The sequence below is a fragment of the Taeniopygia guttata genome, chromosome 15 (genome assembly GCF_048771995.1).
Source record: "Taeniopygia guttata chromosome 15, bTaeGut7.mat, whole genome shotgun sequence".
In the NCBI taxonomy this organism is placed as follows: Eukaryota; Metazoa; Chordata; class Aves; order Passeriformes; family Estrildidae; genus Taeniopygia; species Taeniopygia guttata.
In genome coordinates, this window is record NC_133040.1 from 6,624,765 (window position 1) to 6,647,859 (window position 23,095).

The 23,095-nt window shown below is 42.7% G+C and overlaps 1 protein-coding gene across 39 annotated transcripts in view; it reads right to left on the reverse strand.

The window, feature by feature from the left end:
- Nucleotides 1-23,095, reverse strand: part of ARVCF (ARVCF delta catenin family member) — a 245,958-nt gene that overhangs the window by 24,536 nt on the left and 198,327 nt on the right. For 27 of the 39 annotated variants that reach the window (XM_072936289.1, XM_072936282.1, XM_072936285.1 and 24 more), the window contains 2 exons: nucleotides 22,563-22,580; nucleotides 18,080-18,151 (listed from right to left, as the gene is read on the reverse strand). In XM_072936289.1, the coding sequence (XP_072792390.1) occupies nucleotides 18,080-18,151; nucleotides 22,563-22,580 (90 nt within the window). The remainder of the gene's footprint in view (nucleotides 1-18,079; nucleotides 18,152-22,562; nucleotides 22,581-23,095) is intronic. The other 12 variants (XM_072936295.1, XM_072936302.1, XM_072936299.1 and 9 more) reach the window with 1 other exon arrangement.

Sequence of the window (23,095 nt, forward strand, 5' to 3'; positions counted from 1 at the left end):
ACTGAGCTTACTGCAGAGACTGAATCACAAATGCAGCATCAACCACTGAGAAGCAGCTCTGAAGACAGACAGAACAGCCTTTGAATAGTATTGAAAAGAACAACCAGAATAATGTGGGACACACGAGACTCGAATCAGGCTTGAGGGAATGTTTAAGAAGAGTTTTCTATTTAGGAAATGAACACCACACTGTGCGACCTTTCTAAAATGATGTAAACTCTTCCCAGCTTATCACATACTCTCACAATGACAACAGCACTGGCACACTACTCCGAAAGGGAAGCAAACAAATCCCCAGCCCAAAGGATGTAACAGGAATGTTACCAGTACTACCAAGAGTGAGGTATGCAAAAAACAACACAGGGAGCTAGGGTGACTGCAGGGAAGACAAGAGAGGCAGAGTGGAAAGGAAATGTTGCAGGGCAAGGCAGTGCAAGAAAAAGAAAGATTGCCTGGGAAAGCAAACTGTCTTTTGCTATTTCTATTATTCTTTACATTTCCCAAGCTCCACAAGCTGTCATCAAAGTACCTTTTTAGAGAGCGTGATTGTTCAAGGTTGGTTACATCCCACTTCATATCCAAAGAATATGCAATTCAACAAAGAGGTGCCTCAATCAAACAGAACCCACTTTGACCTTGTATGAGCTCTAGCTCTTCTGTTTTCTGTGACCACACATTTTAGAGCTAATACAGTTTTCCCTTTCCAAAGGACCTGCAAGCAGCATTTCTCCCAACAGCGTTTGACACACTGCCCAATACAAAGTCTTTTTCCAAACATGTGCAGCTAAGTCTCCTGGCAACTGGAGATGTTCCATTAACAGCCTTTTCTCCTCACTAATCAGTAGCAAAGGCTCTGGAGGACCAATACTTAATAAGAATCTCAAAGCTGCCAGTAGCAGCTTTGCCATTACTAGTGCTGCAGATAACTGGAGCACTACCCAAGCTACCAGTTCCAAAGGGGATTGCTCTGTCCCACAGGGCTGTCACCAAAGCACAGGGAATCCCCAGCAGCCAGGCTGATGCAGGGATGGGAGAGCTGCTAAAGGTCTGCTCCTGCAGGGAGAGGAGACACGTGGGTGAACTGCAGCACATTTAAGCATTTCTAGGTCACCTTTGGCAATGTTTTTTTGTCTGCTTTTGAGAAACACCATTGTTACAAGCAACAATGCTTTGGATTGGAGTTAATGTTAAACCCTTTGGACACATGATCACAAGCGAGTTCATGTAAATAGCTTCCTTTACCCCAGTCCCAGAAGACTTGCCTCTGACCTTGGGGACTCTCAGTACAGTACATGAAATACCAACACTTGCTCTCACACCAGCTTCTCTAATTCAAAGTTATTTTTATTTACTTCACAGTGATAACTGAATGCAGTTTCTTTTAAAGAGAACAGGACAATCATATTATTCTAAAAGCAAATATGTTTTGAAATGCAGTTTGTATTTAAAAATCAAGCAAATAAAATTTTCTCCCTCTTGCACACAGATCAAGCACTGGAGTCTCTGGGCTGTGAGCTACATAGGAAATGCAAACTGTTTGGAAGGATGGGCTCCTCTTTTCCCACCACCAGCTTACCACGGTGTTTGCAAGCTCCCAGAATGCAGCCCAGGCCCTGCATCACCACTGCAACATCTCAGAGTGGGACTTGGTTCAAAATCCTGGCTCACATACGTGAGTGAGTACGAAACTAATTTGCATCAAAGGTCTGCCAGCTCTGCAGGGTTTCACAGTGTGACACTGCCAGCTGTGCTGGGGTATGGAATTTCTGGCAGCTCAGGCACACCCGGGACTCTAAGCTAGGGATGAGCACTCTCTGGCCTGAAGAAAGGCTGTGTCTAGGGGAGTCTCTCTTACTGGCTGCCCCCTACTCTTGCCTCAACACTGGAGTGTTTTAAGACAAAAGACTGATTAAGGTTATCAGGCTGGTGATCTCACTGACAGCAGATCAATATGCCAAGGGAGCAGCAATGCTCCTAGATGTGAGCAATCCTGCCTGCTCCCTTCAGGGAAGCTCCTTCCTGAAGCTTCCTGGCTGGGCTCACATGTCTAACAGCTGACACAGAAAGGAGCTGGTCAGCTGGTCACACCGTGATGATGTGCATTGCACTGGGGACTTCTTGAACAGACACCAACCCAGCCCATGCATACAAGATCAATATCAAGCATGTCATTGATCATGTTATGGTTCCCTGGGAAGGAAAACCTGAATTTCCAGATGCTGTCTGCTACATCACAGGGATATTTGAACAACAGTGACAAGGTCAAACATCCATGCTTATTCTTTTAGATCTCAGTGCTGCTGCTGTTCCTATTGGCCACGTGTGCTTCTGATATGTCTGCTCCTGCCTCTGCGAGGGTCCAGAATTACACGACTGACTGGTTTTCTTTCTCCTCTCTGAAAGGACCCAGATGGCAGCGCTTGGTGACTGCCCACATGCCCTGAGGGGCGTCTCCTTGCTCGTGTCACCAAACAGCTCTTTGTTGTCACTCCTCCTTTTTAACCATCGAAAGCAATTCCAAGGACTGCACAATCCTCTCCAGAAAGGATAACACTGCCCAGCCCACCTGCCTTATCTGGCTCCTGGTGCCTGGGCCAGTGACACCAGTAGAAAATGTGGAGAGGCTCAGGAACTGTCACCTTACTGACCTCAGAGCTGCAATCTCCAGCCAAAAATATGTGGGGATGCCACAATAATCCAAACTCATAAAATTGCCCAGGATCACTTCCTAACTGCAGCTCCAAGAAGATGCAGTAACGATGTGACACTACAGAATGCCTCATCTGGGTACACACAGGTGGGAAGTAGCCCTTTCTTCCTAATGGGGAAAGGCTGTAAGTGGAGGAATCTCCAGGCCTGAACATGCTTACTCTCTGCCTTGGTACAACTTGAATCCACTACTTTATGGAGCATACTTCAAGCCTTTTCCATTTAGCTAGCCTTTCCCAAAGGAACAAAATAAATAAAAAGATGGCTGGCAAAGCTAATGAACATTGAAAGCATGAAGAAAATTATTACTTTCTATATTAAGCAAATGTGTTTTTTCAACTGTGCATTCACATATTCATGCCAGAACATGTGTGTTTTCTGTGACTTTTCGTTGAACTGAAACAACCAAATGCAGACAAAAACACCCCTCACCTACAGCTTCGAAAGCACAACGCAGCTTTCTGATCACAGCTGCCATGTGGTGCAGCTGAAGAGACTCTTTTCACTGCCATTACTAGCGCAGGTGCCTAATTGTCTAGCCCAACCATCAGCAGGTTTGAGCTTAGTGTATAAAATGTGTTTATTAAGGAGAGAGATACTGAGTGATTCTCTGAAGGAAAACCCATTAAAAAAAATTACACCACAGCTATGTCAAGTAGTAAAATACAATGTATTGCTGTTACTACCTTATCAACAAGTCCAAGAGCCTCGTAACAGAAAAATGTCTCAGAACTAGAGTCATCACTGAAAATCAACAGCACTGTTAAGGGACTCCTTCCCTAACTTTGTGGCTGCCTGAACCTACCATTTTCTTTCCTCTGGTCTTCAGTGTGTGTTTAACCAAGGATCATGTGTTCCAAATTGCCCTTTTTTGGCCTCAAGCCCCTGTAAAACTCAGCTTTGCAGTTCCCGATGCCAATCAGCTGCTCTTACTCTGGGAGGCTAACGAGCTTTTAGCTTCCTCCCAGCTCAGTGGAAACCTGTCTGCAGAGAAAAACTTACTGCAAAAGGAGTCGTGCTTTAGTCCTTGGCTCCAGATGCCACCTAACGTATTTATTTTATAAAAAAGATTCTGACTTTATTTAGAACTGTTGAGATATTGAACAGCTTTATAAACTTTCTGTCATAAAATGCCAGCAAGTAGAGAAGCATAGCAAAGGGAAGAAACACTCCAGCAGACAGCTGCATGAAAAAATAAAAACACTACATGGTAATGCAGATTTGGTTGAAATATCCACACGCCCTCCGACATTCAGTACTGAGGTATGCAAGAAAGGTAGAAAACACACGGGAAACAGGTAAGAAAACAGCTTTTTTACCTCTGCAGATCCCTAAGTATCTTCTTTCCTGTCTTCAAGATGGTGTATGAAACATGCTGGATCATGAGGCCAGGTATGGTCCCCACAAGTGCCCTCCCCTCCCCTATGAGAGACGAGTCATAGAAGCCCAGTAGTCCAAAGCTTGTGAGGGGCTGTGGAGTGGAGGAGAGGCTCTGCAGTGCAAAGCTGTGGGGTCCAGCACCGTGTGGAAGCAGCACCTGGAGCGCAGAGGTGTGAGGCAGCTCCGCAGAGCCAGCAGCCGAGGGAAGGGGTGGCCGCAGTCCTGGAGCCAGGCTGGGCTCAGGGTGCTTTCCCTGCACGCAGCAGTCACACTCCTACAGACCTCCACAGATGCTGTTTCCACCAGGTCTGCGGGGAGCTGAGGTGTGGGAGGACCCACGGCAGGTTCTGTGGTCAACCCTTCTGTGCTGTTACACACTGGGCTGATGGCACTAAAACCAACCAGCAAGGCAAACCCACATCCCCCATCACTCAGGAATTTTCAGAAACGGGATTACTTTGTCAGATGTGGCACTTAAGGGGTTTCCACTGACTGCGCTTCAAAACATTCCTGCTACTGAGGGACCTCCTGCTTGGGTTTGAAAGCCCACAGGGTCCTGACAAGCACTTGGGTGGATCAGGGCTGGAGCTGTGACAGACAAGGATGGACTGACAGCGTTTCCACTCGGGCTGGCACCTGTCAGGTTCTCCCCTTCGCAGCACGTCTGGGTTTCATCTTCAGTGCCGAGGGAAAAACAACGTCAAGGAAAAAAACCCAAATCTTCCAGAGCTCATGCACACTGAAATATGCTTAGAAGCCAAACTGAAAGCTTCTTTCTGGGTTACTCATGCTTCACCGAGTTCTCTTATACTTCCACTGCTCATCATGACTTTTATATAAAGTTTCATAAATGGTCATAAGCCATTACACAGGTATTTGGTTATTCATATCAATTCAGCTGCTTGTTAGAGGACTGTCTGCTTAAGGCAGTGAAGGGCCGCAGAACTCCAAAGCCTGAATTCCTCAAAGAAGACAGAATAAATTTTTCTATTCTCCAGTGGATATACCCTCACAGAAACATCAAACATCTCAAAATACATCCTAGTAAGGAAATATTTAGATATAAACAACTAATCTTTTCTGGGGGAAGCTTAGCAGAATCCAAGCTGAGCAGAGGCTACCAGGTCCAGTCTCAGCCTGCAAAAATGAAAGGTCAGTGGCTCCTAATCACTGGGACCGAAGCCTGTTTGGTTCATTAAATGCAAAGTCCTGCAATCTTGCCTTTATAAGCACTTTATAAGCAACTGACATATGGAAAGACTTCCCCACATTAATAAATAATTTATTGTATGCCAACCCAAACACTTCCTCCAATCCTGTTTGTGTCCTGAAATTGCTAATTAGTTCCTGCTCCAGCTTCCAAAGTCAAAAGTATGTTCCAATTCCTCTCTCCGTTTCATGAAAGCTGCCTCATGCACCCAAAGGCAGCCCAGTGCCTCTAATCTGTCTCAATTACAGTCACTGTGCTGCTGTCAGGCAAGTATCTCCCAAGCATCCAAGAAAAAGAATTTGATGTTTTCAATGTTAAATGAATGTCAGGCTAGAGTGGAAGCAGCACAAAAGGTTTTTCTTAACTTCTCTAATAAAAAAATGGACCTTGCAGGCTGGTTTTTTAAAGGTACCATATTTGGATACTTAATTCTCATGGATTTCAGTGTAAGCTAGAAACATTAATGCCTCAAAGAACAGAGATTCTGCACTCATCCTCAAAGCACTGTATCCAGGCAGGGATTACAGATGATGAGAGACAAGAGAAGATGCTGCTGCTCCTCCCTCATTTAAATTGGGACACACTGGAACATACCAGATCAAAGTACTAAATGAACAGGTAGTCTCACTCTTCCTGCCAACCATTCTCTGCAGCTTTCTGGAAAACCAGGTAAGTTTCTATTAAATGTAAACCCACCTGCTGTTCAGTGCACTGCCCGAATATTGGATAATCACAGGCAGAACTGACACAAAACCAGCTCTGCCTACAGAATAATAGATTTCCTGGAAACACAGATCTTGCTGTAAAACTTTATAAGTTGGACTTTAAAATGTGAGGTATCAACATGATCTGGAGAGAAGTAACTTCCTGAAGCCTTAGCTGGCTAAACACACACACAAAACACAATCACAAATAAATCTATTTGCAAATTAAAAAGAAAAAGAAGATACTGGAACCCTAGTGTGTAGCAACGAATGAGATACTTTGCTGCAATGAACAGAGGGAACACAGAGACATTTTTCAAGAGGAAAAGGGGAACATTACACAGCATCAAACTGCAGCCTGCCCCATATTCACCACCCTACAGCAATGCCCTGCATTCATAAAGCAGCAAAAAATCATGAGAAATTCTACAACAAAGCCGGAGCAGCCACTACCACAAAGGAACTCTGACAGCTTCTTTGAAACCACTTCATCACCTTTAAAACAGTAAAAGGATCCCAACCCAACAGCCACTTTGTCTAGCAGAGTTTTCAATTTCAATGCAGCTTTCTTATGGTAATATTATGCAATTAAAAATTGAGCTTAAAATTACCCATGTAAAAGATTCTAAGCAAAGGCTGACATTTACTGTGGAGGTTGTTCATGCCTATAGAAAACTCTGAAAAGGTCAGTATAAATGTAAATAAGGAGAGATACTTCCTCAGGAGTATAGAAATTTCCATCACGTTAGGCCCTATACCCATTTCTCCATGTAAGGCAATGTTATGAATGCCCTGATGGATTTTCATGGACCATATGAGTCCAGAGCTTGATCTAGAAATAGGTCTCCAAACTTCAGTGAAACTACTGGCAGAAAATTTTCAGTGTTTTAGGGAAAGTAGGATCCAGCCACCCAGAAAACTGCCAATGCAGTTTACTGTCCATGGGTTTAACCTCAGCAGTGTTTTCAGCAAACAGGGATGTTAGATTTGGAAGGGACGTGCTTGTTAAAATTCAGCTATTAAGCAAAACCTTGCAGAACTGCCCAAATCCAAGTCACACATGCATTCCCAAAGTGTCACATTTTGGACACTATCACTAACCTGAAATACTCTCCCAGGAGCAGCGCTCGTGTAATTGAATAAATGGGATTAGGTCTCATGCTCCTGACACCCCCAGTTTCTCATTCCTTGAGAAATTCTGAACACACTGCCAAGATCACAAACACCTCAGTCATTCTTCCCACTTTTCTCTTCTCTCACACATCTGCAGGTTGCCGTGTGTGCTCTCTCGTTTTATTACTCAATGTGAAAAGTAGCCCCAAAAGAGAAGAGGGAAACCTGCATCTGCAAGGAACATAAACCTCCAATCTCCTAAGTGTTCAAAGGTCACTGGGGACACTCCAGGTAAGGCAGATCCTTTCTCTAGACTGTCCTCTTGCCCCCCTCACACTCTGAATGAGTCTTTGGAGATGTTTTTCTTGCTCATTATTTTTAAGCTCTCAGCAGGATAAGATGCAATTATATGCTCCATCGTGATTACAGATTTGCTGGTTGTGATTTTAGAAGTCTCAAAACAAAAGTCATTAGATTAAATGTTCTTCCTGGCTTTGTAAGAGAGGGACAAGAAGAACTGACATCTCTAAATGGAGTGGGCTTGCTAGCATGAGCAAGGTAGGAAGATACTGCTTTAATAATCAGGAAATCTCATCTCTGTTCCCAGCTGTGCCACTGAAATACCCTCTGACTGCACAACTAACTTCAGCAGTGGTACCCTCTTGTCCTCCCCACATGAGTTCAGTCTTGCTTTTATCTAGACGTGGCCTGCTCAAGTGGACTGTCACAGTGTGCTGGTACTTACTCTTTACTGAGGCTACTGGTAAAAACCACCACAAAGTTGCTCTAGACATCTCCGACAAAAGCAACAGGATTTTTAGTAAAGAGGTGGCAAGATGTGCAAAACAAAAATGAACTGGGCACAAGGTGCAAGGATACTCTCCACATTGCCTCCTTCCAGATCTGCCTGAAGCAGGGTCTATTCCTGTACAAGTAACATTTCATGCTATTACAGACTTCCAATTTTCCCTGTGATCAAGACGTCGAAAATTCAGGGCTGAAACTAATGGTCTGTGAGACCGAAATAAAAATGCTCTCCTTTCTACCACATACTGATCAACATTCTCACTGATCATCTGGAAATGCCTGGGTCAGCAATCAAGCTCTCAGTGGGTTCAGAGCAACCAGCAGCTGGATTGACATTGCTTTCTAAACCATGCAGAGGTAAGGTTCCCCCCGCCTCTAGCTGACAGGTAAATTTAAGTGACTGCTTTACCATGTAAAATGCCTCCCTCTCAGTTCAAGGTCATTTTTCTTCAATCCACAGTTAGAGATATATGGCACATTAAGTCCTGTAATTCCCCTGTCATGGTGGAGAAGGGGGGGGAGCTTTTAAGCCTGTGCAGAGCACTTGGGGTTACAGAAATAAATATGGCTTTACATAGCGGCTTTCACATTCAAGATATCTCACAGTGGTTTACAAAGTAATGCGTCAGATAATAGGGCTGCAGCAGCTGTGCAGGTACACTCAATGGAAATTAATGCTGCAAAACCAGAAGTCTTAATTTTTTGATTCTCTTTATTTGCCCTTCTGCAAAACACGACAGCAGCTTCAGCCCAACTAATGAGCATCAGTGGCTTCTGCAATTTAAAATGTCCAGGTTATTTGACATTCCACTTTGCTTCAATTTCCAGATTACCTCTATGATTAAAGCTCTCCATTAACTATAATACTGTTCAAGCAAAAGTGGAAAAAATGCATGTACCTCCTTGTCTTGGCTGCACTGTAAGGAAGGTCTCCTTGCCTGATCTCTAGTACCACAATTTGCAATTAGTTCAGAATCACACAACTATCTGATTTTCATTCCCCTTTCTCTCCCCCATCATTAGCTGTTCTAAGCAGACCCTCAAAGGCTGATTATCAAGTGTTCTGAGGATTCCATGGTTTATTGTGCTGGCACCAGTAAAGTATATATGTTAAAAAATATTTTTATTTGAAACAAGCCATATCTTGAGCTGCAACCCGATACACTCAATTTTGTATATATGCTCCTTTCTCAGGTTCCATGGGCAAATGGACTTTCTCATTCTTCTCATCTGAGTCACCTAATACACCAGTTGTAGAGGATTGTTTTGGAAAAATGTGCTGGTTTTATGTAGACATAATTTTCCTGGCTGACTCTATTCAGTTAATGAGAGTCACACAGAACAACTAGGCTGAAAGGGAACATGAGAGGTCAACTGGGCCAGCTTGCTGCTCAAAGCAGGCTCAATGCCAAAATTAGACCAAGCTTTTGTCCAGTCAGGTCTTGAAATCCTTCACGAATTAACGAACCTTCAAAACCTTTCTGAGGAACCTGCTCCAATGCCCAATTACGTGGCATTAGCCTCCATGTCTTTGGGCAGAAGGATACCAGATGGGACAGATGCTTTCAGTGAGACTCGAGTGATGTCTGTCTAGTGCTGACTTCTGAAAGCACCAAGTCTCCTTGGGCTCTCAGAAATCCACATTCTGGCTACCCCTAAAGCACAGCTTTCAGAACACTCACCTGTAACTACCTTCTTTGCTTCTGCTCACACCACTTCTGGAAATCTGGAGAGGGATTTAAATCAACATTACACCATTTTTCTGCCTCAGCTGTTCTGAAACTTTCTGCAGTTCTCTTAACTTGTCAAGCAGCTTCGTCAGCACAACTTTGCTGCGGTACTTTTGACGGACACCAGAGACAACCGTAACTTCGTGCAACAAGGTTTTTGTAAGTGATTTTGACATGAAATTTCATCTCTCAATTCTGACAGAAGCTGAGTTCCTCTTCCCTGAGCTTCCTGGCGATACTGGCCAGGACAACTTTCAGATTTGCACCCCTCTTCAAAGGATCATCTCATTTTTTATGCTTATGCTAAAAGGAAAGGGGGGAATGTGGAGATTTCATTGTTATTGTTTCTTAACTGAAACTAAGTGGCATGGCAAAAGCTGACATAATGCAACAGTGATGGATCGGTGCATGGAGTGAGTCTTTCATTGCAGTGACTGAGCCCCAAGACTGAGGCAGCTACAGTTATGAGGGATAAGCACCTTCCCATCAACTCCTGCTTTTATTCCTGGCAGGCTTTCTTGGCACATTCTCATTTTATAAACAGTCCTGGTGCAGCATCTGTATAATGAGCTATGCTCTGTAATAACAAGCACTCTATTTTAGAGTAACAATTAGAATTGCTTGTAGAATAGAAATGCTAAATGGGACATGCAAAAACATACACACAACCTAAAATGTGGGGAGGGAAGAGAATCTGCCATTCTCAGCAGGGAAAATAGTACAGGAAAAGCTGTGAAAATTAAAACATATGATGGCAACTATAGCTTTCCAACATTAACTATTCTTCATCAGAAATATTAGCCAAGTGGAGATGACATGAAAATTGAAGCAGTGCCAGAGAGCACACACTGCTATAACGGAAGTAAATGCAGCTGGGCAGTAGAACTTACCAAGGTTTCTAGTTATGTACTGGTTTATGTATATACTTTTCTATACAAAGCATCATAAATAATGCAGTTGAACTTCTCAATAAAAAAACACAGTAAGCGCAATACGCATATTGAGAGCATAAAACAATTCACAGTATTATGTATTTGCAAAATTCGCTCTACAACACGAAGGTCTCAGTCCATCCCCACGGTATCTCACCAGGGGAAACCTCTACCATCCACCTTTAACTGAAATTATCTTTTTATTTTATTTTTTTATCACTGTACTGCTAGCAACAGCTGGGATACAGCATACTTCACCAGAATTTTGCTGTTTTTACAAATATACCACATACACTCCATTTGCATTGGTTATCACAGTAGCAGTGAAAACAATAATTATGTTAGTGAAGGTAATTATTCCAGCTATTATTTTGGTGAAGTGATTCTTCTAGTGAAGGCAATGGAAATAGCAGGCTCGTCATTAACAGGTTCACCACAAGCTCAGCAACTGAATGCTATTAACTTGCCTAAGGCCACTCAGAAAGTCAGCAGCAATGCTGGACTGGGAAAATCAGACTCTTCTCCTTCCAGTTCTGTCTTTAGCTGAAGCTCCAGATCACTCCATCTCCTTATTAGCTGCTGTAATTACCATGTGCTCTAGTGGAGCTCCTGCTGTTTAGTTTTTTATAGGCTACTTTATTATGCAAGTATATATAGGCTCTTCCTGTTTGAGATGCCTAAATCTCATTTTCTGTGCACTTAAGTTGGCCACAAACTCGCATCAAGCTGGAAAAGGAATTTACCACCTGGGATTCCTGTCTTCTGAAGATACTGCTAGTTATTATAGTAGATCTATATCCCTGGGTGTCAACCTCAGGAAAAATGGAGCTGGAAGCTGACTACTGGAGTCTTTTTATAGTCCCATGAGAGCCACAGGTCAAAGAACCTAAAGGTGGGGAGGGAGAATCTTGCCTCCAACTTTCAGCTTTTCCCCTTCATGTGCTAATGGAGACTAAACATTCGAAAATGCAAAAGAAGGTTGAAGAAGAGGAATAGCTTTTGATGTTGATTCACAATTTCCAAGATAACCAAAGTATCTTAGAAGTGAGCCAGCTTTTTCTCATTCAGAAGGAAAAGTCTGAAATTATTCAGAAACAAATCAATCGTCTTAACTCATCTTATATGTGACCTCTAGCTGTTAAGACAGAGATAGAAGACAAAGGAAAAATCAGGAGTTCTACAGGCAAACAAATTATAGCTGAGCCAAACAGAGATGGACAGGAACCACCACCTTATGACTTCACAAAGAGTTTCAGCTTCTATAAATATAGAGCTGAACGGAATTCTTGTATCATTACAATTGCTCCTCCTGCCTCCCTGTCTCAGCAGTTGTTTCCCACTGGTCCCTCAGCTTAAACTTCAAAGCTTCATGACCTAAACCAGAAAGACATTAACACTATGAAGTGTCCATGCTGGGGGTGGGGAGGTGTTCACAGCATTTAAATAGCATTAACACATAATTTCTTCTCCAGTATACCTTAGTTTATACTATATCCTCCATGTCGCAGAACTATTTCAAGTCCCCATCTCAAATCTTCCTGACACAATCTCTCATCTGGGCCATTCACAGCATAGTCTACTCACACAAACACTGTGCTTTCCCTTAGTCAGCTGCTAGAGCTTTTCTGTTCCACAGATGCCATTTCACCCCTGCCAGGAATCTAGCCTTTCTTATCTGTAAACACAGTTTTTGCCTGGATGTCCCTATGGATGAAGCAAGGGACTGCAAAGCACAGCTCAGGGCTGCAATGTCAAGGCATTCTCTGAAGCCAGAGAGCAGCGGTTTGACAAACACGGCAGCAATTACCAGGACGCAAAGCCAGAACTGTTCTTCACATTCCTGAGCAGACAGACAGCACCAGAGCTGGTCCTGTAACGGTCTCAAATTCCTCTCATATGATTTTGTGGAATAACTAAACTCCACACAGCAGAGCTGTGAGTCTTAGCAGGACTGCTGCACACAGTTACTGTACCAGGTTCCAGTCGTATCATTTAGTATTCCTCCCAGAAAAGTATTTTTTTTCCTTACAGTCCCCAAAGTAATAATATTGTGGGATAGAACTGCATTACCAAGTGAAAAGAATTAGTGGCAGAGACAGAACACCTACCCCTGGACCTCCAAATCACATTCCAACGGCATCCCCCCGATATGATTTTTCAAAGCCTTCAGTTTCAACCTTATACTTACAATTTATGTTCTACATATTTAAATTTAACAGATGGATAAGGATCACAAAAAAGTTTTCACCTTTAGAGGACAGCTCATCAGTCCAGAAAGCAATTCATGCATGTATCCACCAGCTCTGAACAAGTAAGAATACTGAACATAAAAATCAGAGAAGATTATGACAAAAAAGGCAGAGGATTCCAGAACTATCAGTAGTCAGCTATGGAAGACTGTGTACACAAGAAAGGAAAAATCCACAGGTGCCTGCTCTGAATTCCTTGAAAATATAGGCAAAAAGAATGTGAATTTAAAGGTACCAGATTAGAGAAAGTTTGGCAAGTGCAGGTTCCATATGGGAATTTTCTGATTCAAAGCAATAAATTTTCTCTGACTCAAAGCACTGGAAGACAGATGAGAAACCTTTCACTGCTTTGTAAATTATGAAAAACACATGGGACCAAAATGAACACTCGGCTTAGGAAAACAACAGAAATAAGACATACTTAATAATTCTGATCAGAATTCTCAATAATGTGCATGAAATGCTCAAAAGATGTTAATACAGGAACATGTTACTTGCTCTCACAGAGGAGAGCTTCCCAGTCCCTGAATTTCCAGCAGTAGGCACAGGAGGGGTGTGGATGGTGCCATTAATCAATCAGCTCTACTCACTTATTCACAATACAACAATCAAAATTAATGATGGAAGGGAGCTGGAAAGGGCAGGTGAGTGCTTGAGTCAACTTGTCAAGATTTAAAGAAAGCAAATTAAAGCAGCAGTGAAATGCGAACTGCAGCCAATCTTAATTACAAACTAAAGCCAGAGTAAAGTGAAGTTTCTCCCTCCTTCTACTACATGTTGCCTTTAGCTGAAGACAAATTGCTGGCACTTTTGTAATCTACTAAGTTAAAGTCATTACCCTGACAGTGCCAGGAAGTCTAATTTCCTGGAGCAGTAATACAAAGATTTATAAGGGAATTTAAACACTTGCCTTCTGGAATAGAAAATCTATCATCAGCATGAGACTACATGGAAGTGACTGAGAATTTCAGATAATGGAGAAGAAGAAATTCACCTGCTGACAAGTTCATCCAAAATCTCATTCCCTGCCTACATAGGCTGCTGACCAGGGTAAGTGTACACACAAAGCTGAGCTTTCAGATAAATTCAGCTTGTCTTTGATGTCCCCATTGCAACAAAATAGACTTCTTCAATTACAAGCATTTTTAACACTAGTTCAGTATTTCAGCACAACCATCTCCTACATTTATTCCCATTAAAATGGAATTAAACTTAAGTAATCAAAAAGGAAAAGAGAAATTAGTAAGCAGCCTAATAACTGCTTTCAAGGAGAAAATGAGCTAGCTCATCCACCAGGCTGAAATCTACCTGCATGACTCGTTATGGCTGAAGATTTTCAACTCCCTAATGAGATAAACTGAAATGAGAGCTGAACTTCAACACCCAAAGCTCCACAGAGCACCTACTGTTCTGCCCTCAGACATACACACACATAAACAACAAGCCACGAGATTTGCTTAAACCAGACAGCACAGAGGTCTGGATTTAATTAGGAATAACCTAGTGCTGATTCCACATTAAAAAAACTGTTCTGCTCTTCTGGGCTTTCTCCTCCCATGCTCCAGCACTGAGGAACAGAGGTGGACAGTCGAAAACCTTCACACAGGGGGATAAAATGTTACAACCCCTGTAATGCATTTGGGGGTCTGACATACATCCATTCTGATTCAGTTCAGAAAACCTTATTGCAGCGGTAGTGCCATCTGAGACACTGCCTTCCCCTGCACAGATATGATTAATCCTCATCTTCCCCCAGTGTCTGAGCCTCCTGCCACTATTCCTGCTCAGAAGTTAAGGACTCTGTGAACAAAGCACAGGAGTTGTACTATGCTATGTATTTAATGCGTACACAGGAGAAATCAGCACTGTGGTAGTGCAGAAGGGAACACGCTGCAGAGGAGGCAGCCAGCACCACTATCACTGACCTACTTTAGACTGGGGAAGGGATTTCAGTAAGACTTTCCCCCCTCCACCAGAAGAAGCAATTTTTGAAAGTCCTAAATTTAGCAAGGTTCTGAGGACAGCATCCATAATTTCTTGTCAGTGCTGTTACTTTCTCTATGCAAGCTTGTATCACTTTCCCCCAAAATTTATGCTCTTTGACTGCCAGGAAAAAAATATGCTCCTTTCAATAAAGAGGAAACAAAAAGCTTCTTTTTCACAATCTTTCCTCATGAGGACAGGAGTACTCTGGACACTGCCAGGGCATATGCATTAATTTTTTAATATCAGATGAGACAGCTTCTGAAAGCACTGCAAGTTGTCCTGTCTGACATTATCCAGTTTACCACAGATAACAACCCTGAACGAGAAGCTTTCCCCTGCCAGAATGCCTAGCACATAAAATTATTAAAGGCTTAGAAATGGTTTCAGGGCTGCTCAAATGATGTGCTGCAGCAAAACCTGATTCCCATTAAAAAACCAGGTGCCACCAGGAAGAGACTCTGGTTCATCACTCTGAAAAAGAAACTGCCTTCCTTCATTCATTCCTCACCAGAACACACAAATTCCAGGGGGCAAAAGTGAAATACTAGCATTTAAACTAGGTTCCAACTCACAGGACCCTTTGGATTGTTCAGGATATGAGGATGCTCCTAAGATGCTGTACAGCAGGACAGATGTTCTGAAGGACTGAGAAACCTCTGCACCCTGCACAGACGCTAGCCAGTCCCCACCCACAACCAACAGAAGTTTCTGGTTTTATGATGTTTAGGTGCAGGATAGGCAGAGATTCCTGCCAATAAAGTAATTTGGAGTCAAAATGAAGTTTCCAGAACTGATAGGTCTGCTGCTACTAGCCCATGGTTTTTCAAGTGATCACAAGCATGTTCTCAATTAAGCTCAGTGGTTATACCTAGGAGTATCTCGAAGGGAAACCATAATGTCAAGTTCTGCAAATCACATCTTTAGACACACCAGATAAGCTCCATGGATGTTGACTGTACAACACTACATCCCAATATTTGTTAACTACCACAATGTTCATTTGCTGCATTGAATGAACAAATCTTATTACTGCAGTTTCACTTGCTCACAAAGATTCCAGCTAAAAACTCACGTTAAAATGGCTTTAATAATACATGAAAGAGATTAATCTATAATTGTTGATTTTTGAAATAGCACTTCATCATGTCACTCAATCTGAGTGCTTTTGATCATTAAAACTTGCATGATTTTTCCATCTTGGTAACGAGGTTCTGCCTCAGCTGAGAGCTGATCTCATCAGAGTCAATTATACTCTATAGAAGAGATCTGACCAGAGTTCTTAAGGGGTTTAAAACAGCAATTTTATTTTTTTTTATTTCAGTGAACAATTTAAAGTTCAAGCAGCCTTGTTAGAACCTTTACTATACAGGAATTCTCAAGTAAACGAGATGCCTGGCAGGAAACTACCAGCAAAAAAGTGAACAAAAATGCATCAATGTCTTGGTTTTTTTTTTTATTCTTAGCACACAAGTCAACAGTCACTTTTAAAATATGCCCTTTTCCATGTCAAAGTGCTTCTTTCAAAATGCTGTGGGATTAATCTCCTGACCTTATCTATCATGAGATATGTAATCTATTTGACTTTGATTAAATGGGGGTATCTCAAAATTATCAAACAACCTCTTCAAGAGTGTGAGATTTCTAGCAATTGAATATGTTAACAAGCTGTGTAAGCTCAGAGACAGATCCATCTCCCATCAGATCTGCACATCACTTCTACCATTAACAGAGCCACATGAAAGCTTTTAATCTTATTTTAAAGAAAGCTGTGCATGATACATTTCCTTGCAGAAATTGTCAATTTCCATCTTTTCCCTCTAGTGGAACTGACATTCCAATTGTATTTAGAAAGGAATGCAAACACTGAAGCCTTTACTGTATTTTGCATTCCTTTCTTTTCCTGCATCCTAAAGGTGTCTCCTTGCTCTGCACTGTTACCAGCTCCCAGCCTGATGAAGGCTGGTTAGAAGTATCCTGCAGCTCTCTAAACAGGATGGCACTGTAGCTTCTGAGAGGTTCATTAGTATCTTGCATTATTTCACAAGATACAGAAGATCTTGTGCAATAATGCACCAAATGAAAATCAGTGTTTAGACATGAGACTAGAAACTGCATCCACTATAAAGGGTGTCTGTAAATAGATTAGATTAATCTACATTTTAGGATTAGTTTGCATATCATCAATCAGAGTTTCACTGTGAATTTGAGTGCAGCACTATGTATGTAAAATTATTACACCATTACTGACTACCAGCACATCTCTAAGGATCTCAGACATGGCCTCTCTCAGTTAACAGCAAGGAAACTGAAGCACAAATAAGTGGACTGGACCAAGGTCACCAAAAGAGTGTAATTCAGCTATCCCAAATCCATTGATCTCTCCAGTGAGTTGGATTGTCTCTTTTTGCTCTCCAAAATTCTCTACGTGATGTGGGAAGAGTGAAAATTTTTCTTCTGAGGAATACCGAGGCAGTTCTGGGTATTCAGAGCTCATTAAGGTGAGGCTGACAGGGTGGCACAGCAGCAGTTGCCATGACAATGGCTGGATCTTTGCAGAGACATTGCGCACACTTCAAATCAAAACCCGTGCAAGTCTCAAAACGCCATCCAATGCTCTAAGAATTCTGACAAAATCCCAAATCACCTCCTAATCTCCAATTTAAAAAAGTACCATGCATGCAAGAAGGGAATGCAGATTGTGAAAGATTCCACCTCTGCCAGAGCTGAAGTACAAAAGCACAATGCAGAAGAATTTCCCAGATTTTGAAAAACTCCAAGTACCACTCACTAGAGACAGGGAGGAACACAGTGCTCAGGGGAAGACACACTATCAGTAAAGGCAAAAATCTCCAATCCCTGCTGTTACCCAATTCCAAAGAACACTGAAGAATGACAGATGCCAGGGAAGAGAAAGGGTTAGTGCCAAGCACCCTCACCGAGAGCATTTCAGAACTCCTTACAGTCAGGTGCAGGTGGAGCTGTAGAGGAGGAGAGCCTGTACTCACCCCTCTCTGGAGTTACAATCTCTTAACACCAAATCAGACAGGCTTTTACGAGACTCCACCAATTCAGCAGTCTCTGATAAAAATTCATATCTAGTATTCAACACTAGGTAACAGCATGCACAGATATATCCATTATCTCAATTAACTGGCTACAAAAGGAAGATCAGCCTGATATGCTCATGTCTCAAGTCCCTTTTAAGAGCCTCCAGCTCCCAATCTACTTTTATTTCCAAAAGCACAAACATTAGCATTACCTTTTGCTGCTTCAGACCGCTTAGGCAAATCAAGTGTATCAAAATTCCTGTCCAAATCTCCATTCTTCTTTCCTGTGCGAAAAAGAAGACAACAGATGGAGAAGATTGTCATTATACTGACAGGTAAGTTACTGTCATGTGCATCTACAAGATGGGAGAAGATACAGACCCAGAATATAAATCACAGACTGCTATCCCTAGTTGTGTGTATCTGACTCGCAGTCCAGCTGCACAGCTCTGGTTTTAGCATGAGCAAACTTGGGGACAAACACCCGTGCTCCTTTCAGGTTGATCTTCAAACATTCTTAGCACTAGTGTTTCAGAGAGCCTTAGGAGTGCTTTAAACCTTGGAAAATTGTGCCATTTCCCTTCTTGGCAAAACTGTGCCTCTTCCTCAGAAGCCCAGTGTTTACTTGTTGTTTTCACAGAGGAATCTTGACCTGAAGCTTAGCTCAAGCAAAAACTCAGCAGCAGAGCAAAAAAACAACAGCTTTGCTTTGCAGCCTCTATTCTCAATGCAACAACCAGGCAGGAAGACCTAGATTTAATATATTGTACAGACAGCAGCCAACAACTTAACCTTGAATCACCCTTCAATCGACAAAGTGTCATTTTTGCTATTTATTAGAAGCTAATGGAAATAATTCCATACTTTTGCTAAGAAACAGTGTCAAAGTATTACATCAGCTTTAATTTATACAATCTTTACAAACAACAGAACAAAACCTGCACTTTTAGTTAGGTTGAGAATTCAAGGTTATGTAAACACAGGGGGAGGGAAGGGTTAGTTTCCATGCCCCCAAGGAGACACACTGCCTTGGGTGAGCCCACATGGATGCTGTGGGATAAGCAGGAACCTTGCCATCAGAGGAATACTGGCAGCAGGGAGAGGTATTTGGAAGGCAGTGCAAGAATCTGCAAGGCTTCTGAGGACAGCAGTGTACAATTTAGCTTTCCAAAATTATTTTGAGGGGATAAAAATCAAGTTATTTAGTCCCTCTCCCTCCAGAGCAGGGAAGGCAGGTGCAATGGGATGAATTTAGGCAATGCAATTTGAGCTGGCAGAAGTGGCTTCTGCACAGGGACTACCAGGCTGTTAATGGAGGTTTTACAGAAAGGGCTGGAAGCTCCACCAGTCAGACTGCTTAAAAGCAAACAGAAAAGTGGTCCTTGAAAATGTAATGGGGAGATTAGTCTGAGTCTTGTCTGCCAACAGGTCACGAGATGGGAAAGGCCAGTCCCTGCCTTGCTACTGCAGGGGGTTGGGTACATGCACAGTAAATTCAATGGGTCACTACGTTTCCTCTTGACAAAAGGATAAAAATACTCACTACTGTACAGAGAAGAATTAGAGCTTTTAAATACCATTATGAATATTTAGGAATAACATTATGAGGGAAACCCCCTCCCTTCAAGGTAGTATTCCATCCTCTCCCTTTCATTGGGAGAGGATAGAATCACACCCTTTTCTTTTGAAATGCCAACACAGAATACCCAGCCAGCTTCAACTGTTGTGCAAAACAAAGCATGCACCTAGAAGTTCTGCTGATCTGAATTTTCTTAACTGAAGTATGTAAAAGCCCATCTAAGCAGCCAAAAGGTCATGCAGCCAAGTACCACAGCACTCCTTTTCTAAAGGAAGGGACAGGAATCAGTGGCACTTCACAGCCTTCCATCAATTTTTTGTTCTGTGAAAGGAGCAACACATTGCTTGGGGAATCAAATACCAAAAAGAAGAAGGGCTGTACATCACCAACAGACTTTGCACTTCATAATGGCAGCTGAACCCAGTTATTGGCTGGAAACCCTTGTTGACCCTTAGGGCATTGACAGGAAAAAGCAGGACAGAGGGAATTAAAAGGAAAGAGCGTTCAAGAAAGGAAGCCAGTGTAGGGAAGATTACAGACTTAAAGCAGACCCATCTTATCTACAAGTAGGACAAACTGTTTTTTCACATGACCCCAAATTTCATGTCTCTGCCATTAGACAGTTTAAACCTCAGAACATGTTCTCAGAGAGCCAGACCTTACTTGACACAACTACTCATTTCAAAAGTTCTCTCTATAATTTAAAGGTTAGTTTGGCACTTCTGCCAGCCCTGCGGAACGGAGATGGCACAGTAAGAGCTCCCTTCTTCCCAGTGGCAGTGTTTACTAAGCACTGTGTCTGTGCACAACTTATTAAGGAGGAATTGTCCAGGAGTGCAGTGTTGGCTGCTACTTTTGAGCCGGGAATGCCAAAGCAGCTGCCTATTTACTGACACATCTTTCATAAAGACAGCACCTGTGCTCTGGGCTCCTCAGCTGCTGTCTCTCTGTTTCTGGGCCAGACAGCAAAAACCATTGGCTGGTTTGGAGGAACCTCTGCTGGTTTGCATCTTGGTCCCCTAAGGCGCTCCCAACCTTGCAGGCCAAAGCCCATCTGCTCAAAGCAGAAGCTGCCAGCTGCTTGTCAATGGCAGCAGTATAGAACACAGAACTCTGACCAAGGGGATTTCAACTCTACAAAATACTTGCTTAATCAAATGGATTGTGTTTGGAAATACCCCAAGCACCTACATTTCCAGGGCTTTCCTATAGAGACAAGGTGAGCAAACTGCAAGAACACTCCAAACCAAATCCACCCAGAAAGCAAAGGTTTCAATCTTCAATTTTCAATCAGCAGCTTTTTTTCCCCATTTGATTTTCACAAATACTGTGGGAGTTTCTAAAAAGGCAACCAAATGTAGCAATTCAGGAGTCCACTGATTAAAACCTTCTCAGCCATCCCCATGCATCCCTGATAACACAAGTAAATTAGCATCACTGCCAGATTCTGTAGCTCTGAACACCCTGCTCTGTCCCTCGAGTCTGTGCATTTGTTCACAACAGGGATGTGAACACACACACAACCCGTGTGGCTGGGATTTGTTTGGAGCACACCATTGCCTGGATCTTCACAATCGGGTTGTGCACCACAGGGATGCTGAAACCACAGCACAAACTGCGCTTGCAGTAGGAGTGAAGTTTAAGATCTGTTTTTGTACATTTCAATGTCCACCCATGTCCAGGTTCTCCAGGTTTTCCAGCCTGAGGTGTGTCAGACAAAAGCCAATGCTAGATGAGAAGCACAGCTCCAAACTTTGCCAAGAGACAGTTTTGAACATGCCTGCTGGTAAGCCTGTTTTATGAGACCTGGCTGTACAACTGGGCACAGCACTCTGGCTTGGGAAAATTGCCTGACATGAGACTTGCTTTTGCAAGATGCAATTTACAGTCTCTGAAACAGAGGGATTAAAACTCTTCCCCTCTCCCCCCTTGCTACTTTTCATTATGTAATAGACAACCAAAATATGACCTTCAGCATTTTCCATCTGTCAAAAATTCAGAACAGACTCTGAAGTGTGATCCAGCAATATTAACCACTAATGTTGTTGTTGTTGATCTTCCTCAAATGTTGTCTTGCTTTACCATATAATCAAACCATGGTGCAAGACAGACCATTTCTGCTGAAGGATTAATTCTCAAATGTTTTCTTTCTGGTTCGAGTAAAAGGTTAAGGGAAAGTGCTTCTTCATAACAATCCCACCTTATACTCCCCACTGTTCAGCAACACAGCCACTGAGCTGGCCACAAAGGAGTGACAGAAACCAAGGACTGAGCTCTGTTCTGCCAACAAATCCATCCTCCACAGCCTCACCACTCACACTCCTAAAATCAGTGTTCTGCAGAACACTACCCAGCACCATTTGTTGGGTGGAGCAATTAGAATTTGATTGGTTGGGTTTTTCCCCTTCCCAACATTTCTCCTTTGGTCCAACCCTCCAGAACCCATGATGTTAAGCAAGTGTCTCAACCTGAAAATGCCCCTGCCTTCACCCCCAAATCAGTCTCAGTAATGGAGTCTCCCAGGCACCCAGAGCCTATCAACTTCCCAGCCAAGGGAAGCTTTAGCCTCAGACTTGTGTCTTCCAGATGCAATTTTACTTACTGTGCTGGGATGAGAAACTGCAGCCTATTCCCAGAGACAGGTACTGGGGTAGCTTCCTTCAGCTCCTGTGTGTGCCCGTAGCAGAGCTGCAGCAGCCCAGGCACGTGCCCAAGCAGAAGTACCAAACAGCCCTGAGAACACACACCCCAAGCTGCTGCAGCTCACAGCCCCTTCTAGCCCCCAGAGCCTTCCATCTGACAGGGCTGGTGACACACCCCACACCTGGGTGTTCCTGCTCTCCTGAGATTAGCAGACCAGCTGCACAGCAATTCCCCTACTGCACTTACACCAAGAATGAATAAATCCTCATGTTTTCCATTTGTGGTATAGAAAGACCAAACTGCAAAAGCTCCCTCAGAGGATTTTTCCATGTGTGCTGAAATGAACAGGAGGATGCTGGGGGAGCAGAGGAGAAGGTGGATGAACAAGACCTTGATCTCAGCTCTTAGCCTTGCATGGGAAAGCCGAACAAAGCATGTTATGGTGATGATGAAATAAAGTATTGCAGACTCACCTTGATTGAACCACTCCTCTAATTACCAGAAAAGCAGCAAAAGGAAAACAAAAATTTACAGGATGAAGAAAATACAAAGGAACAGTCACAAAGAGGCAGAATTTCACACAACAGGTTCAAAACCTGAGTATTACAAAACTACAGAAGTTTCATCAATTAAAAAACCAAACCAAGGTGGGTTTCATGTTCTCCCTTTTGTTCCTCCTAAAAACCCCCAATCTTTCTTTGCACAGTTTTTTTTTTCCTTTTCTTTCTCTTTTTATTGAATGAAAAGGCGCTCACAGAATTGAGGGGACAGAAGGATGACTAGCCCTTTGCAGAGGTGTTTGAAATGCTGTGATCAATGACCATGAAATAAAATAAAATAAACATGGAAACACTCTGAGATTAAGTGAACAAGAAAGGTGAGAACAGATAGATTTTGAAGTTCTAGACTGAGAAAATTAAGGTAGGTTCAGAACAGTCTCCACATAAATTTAACAGCGAGACAAGGGAGCTTCTCTTTATGATTTTAAAAGAACATTTATGAATGG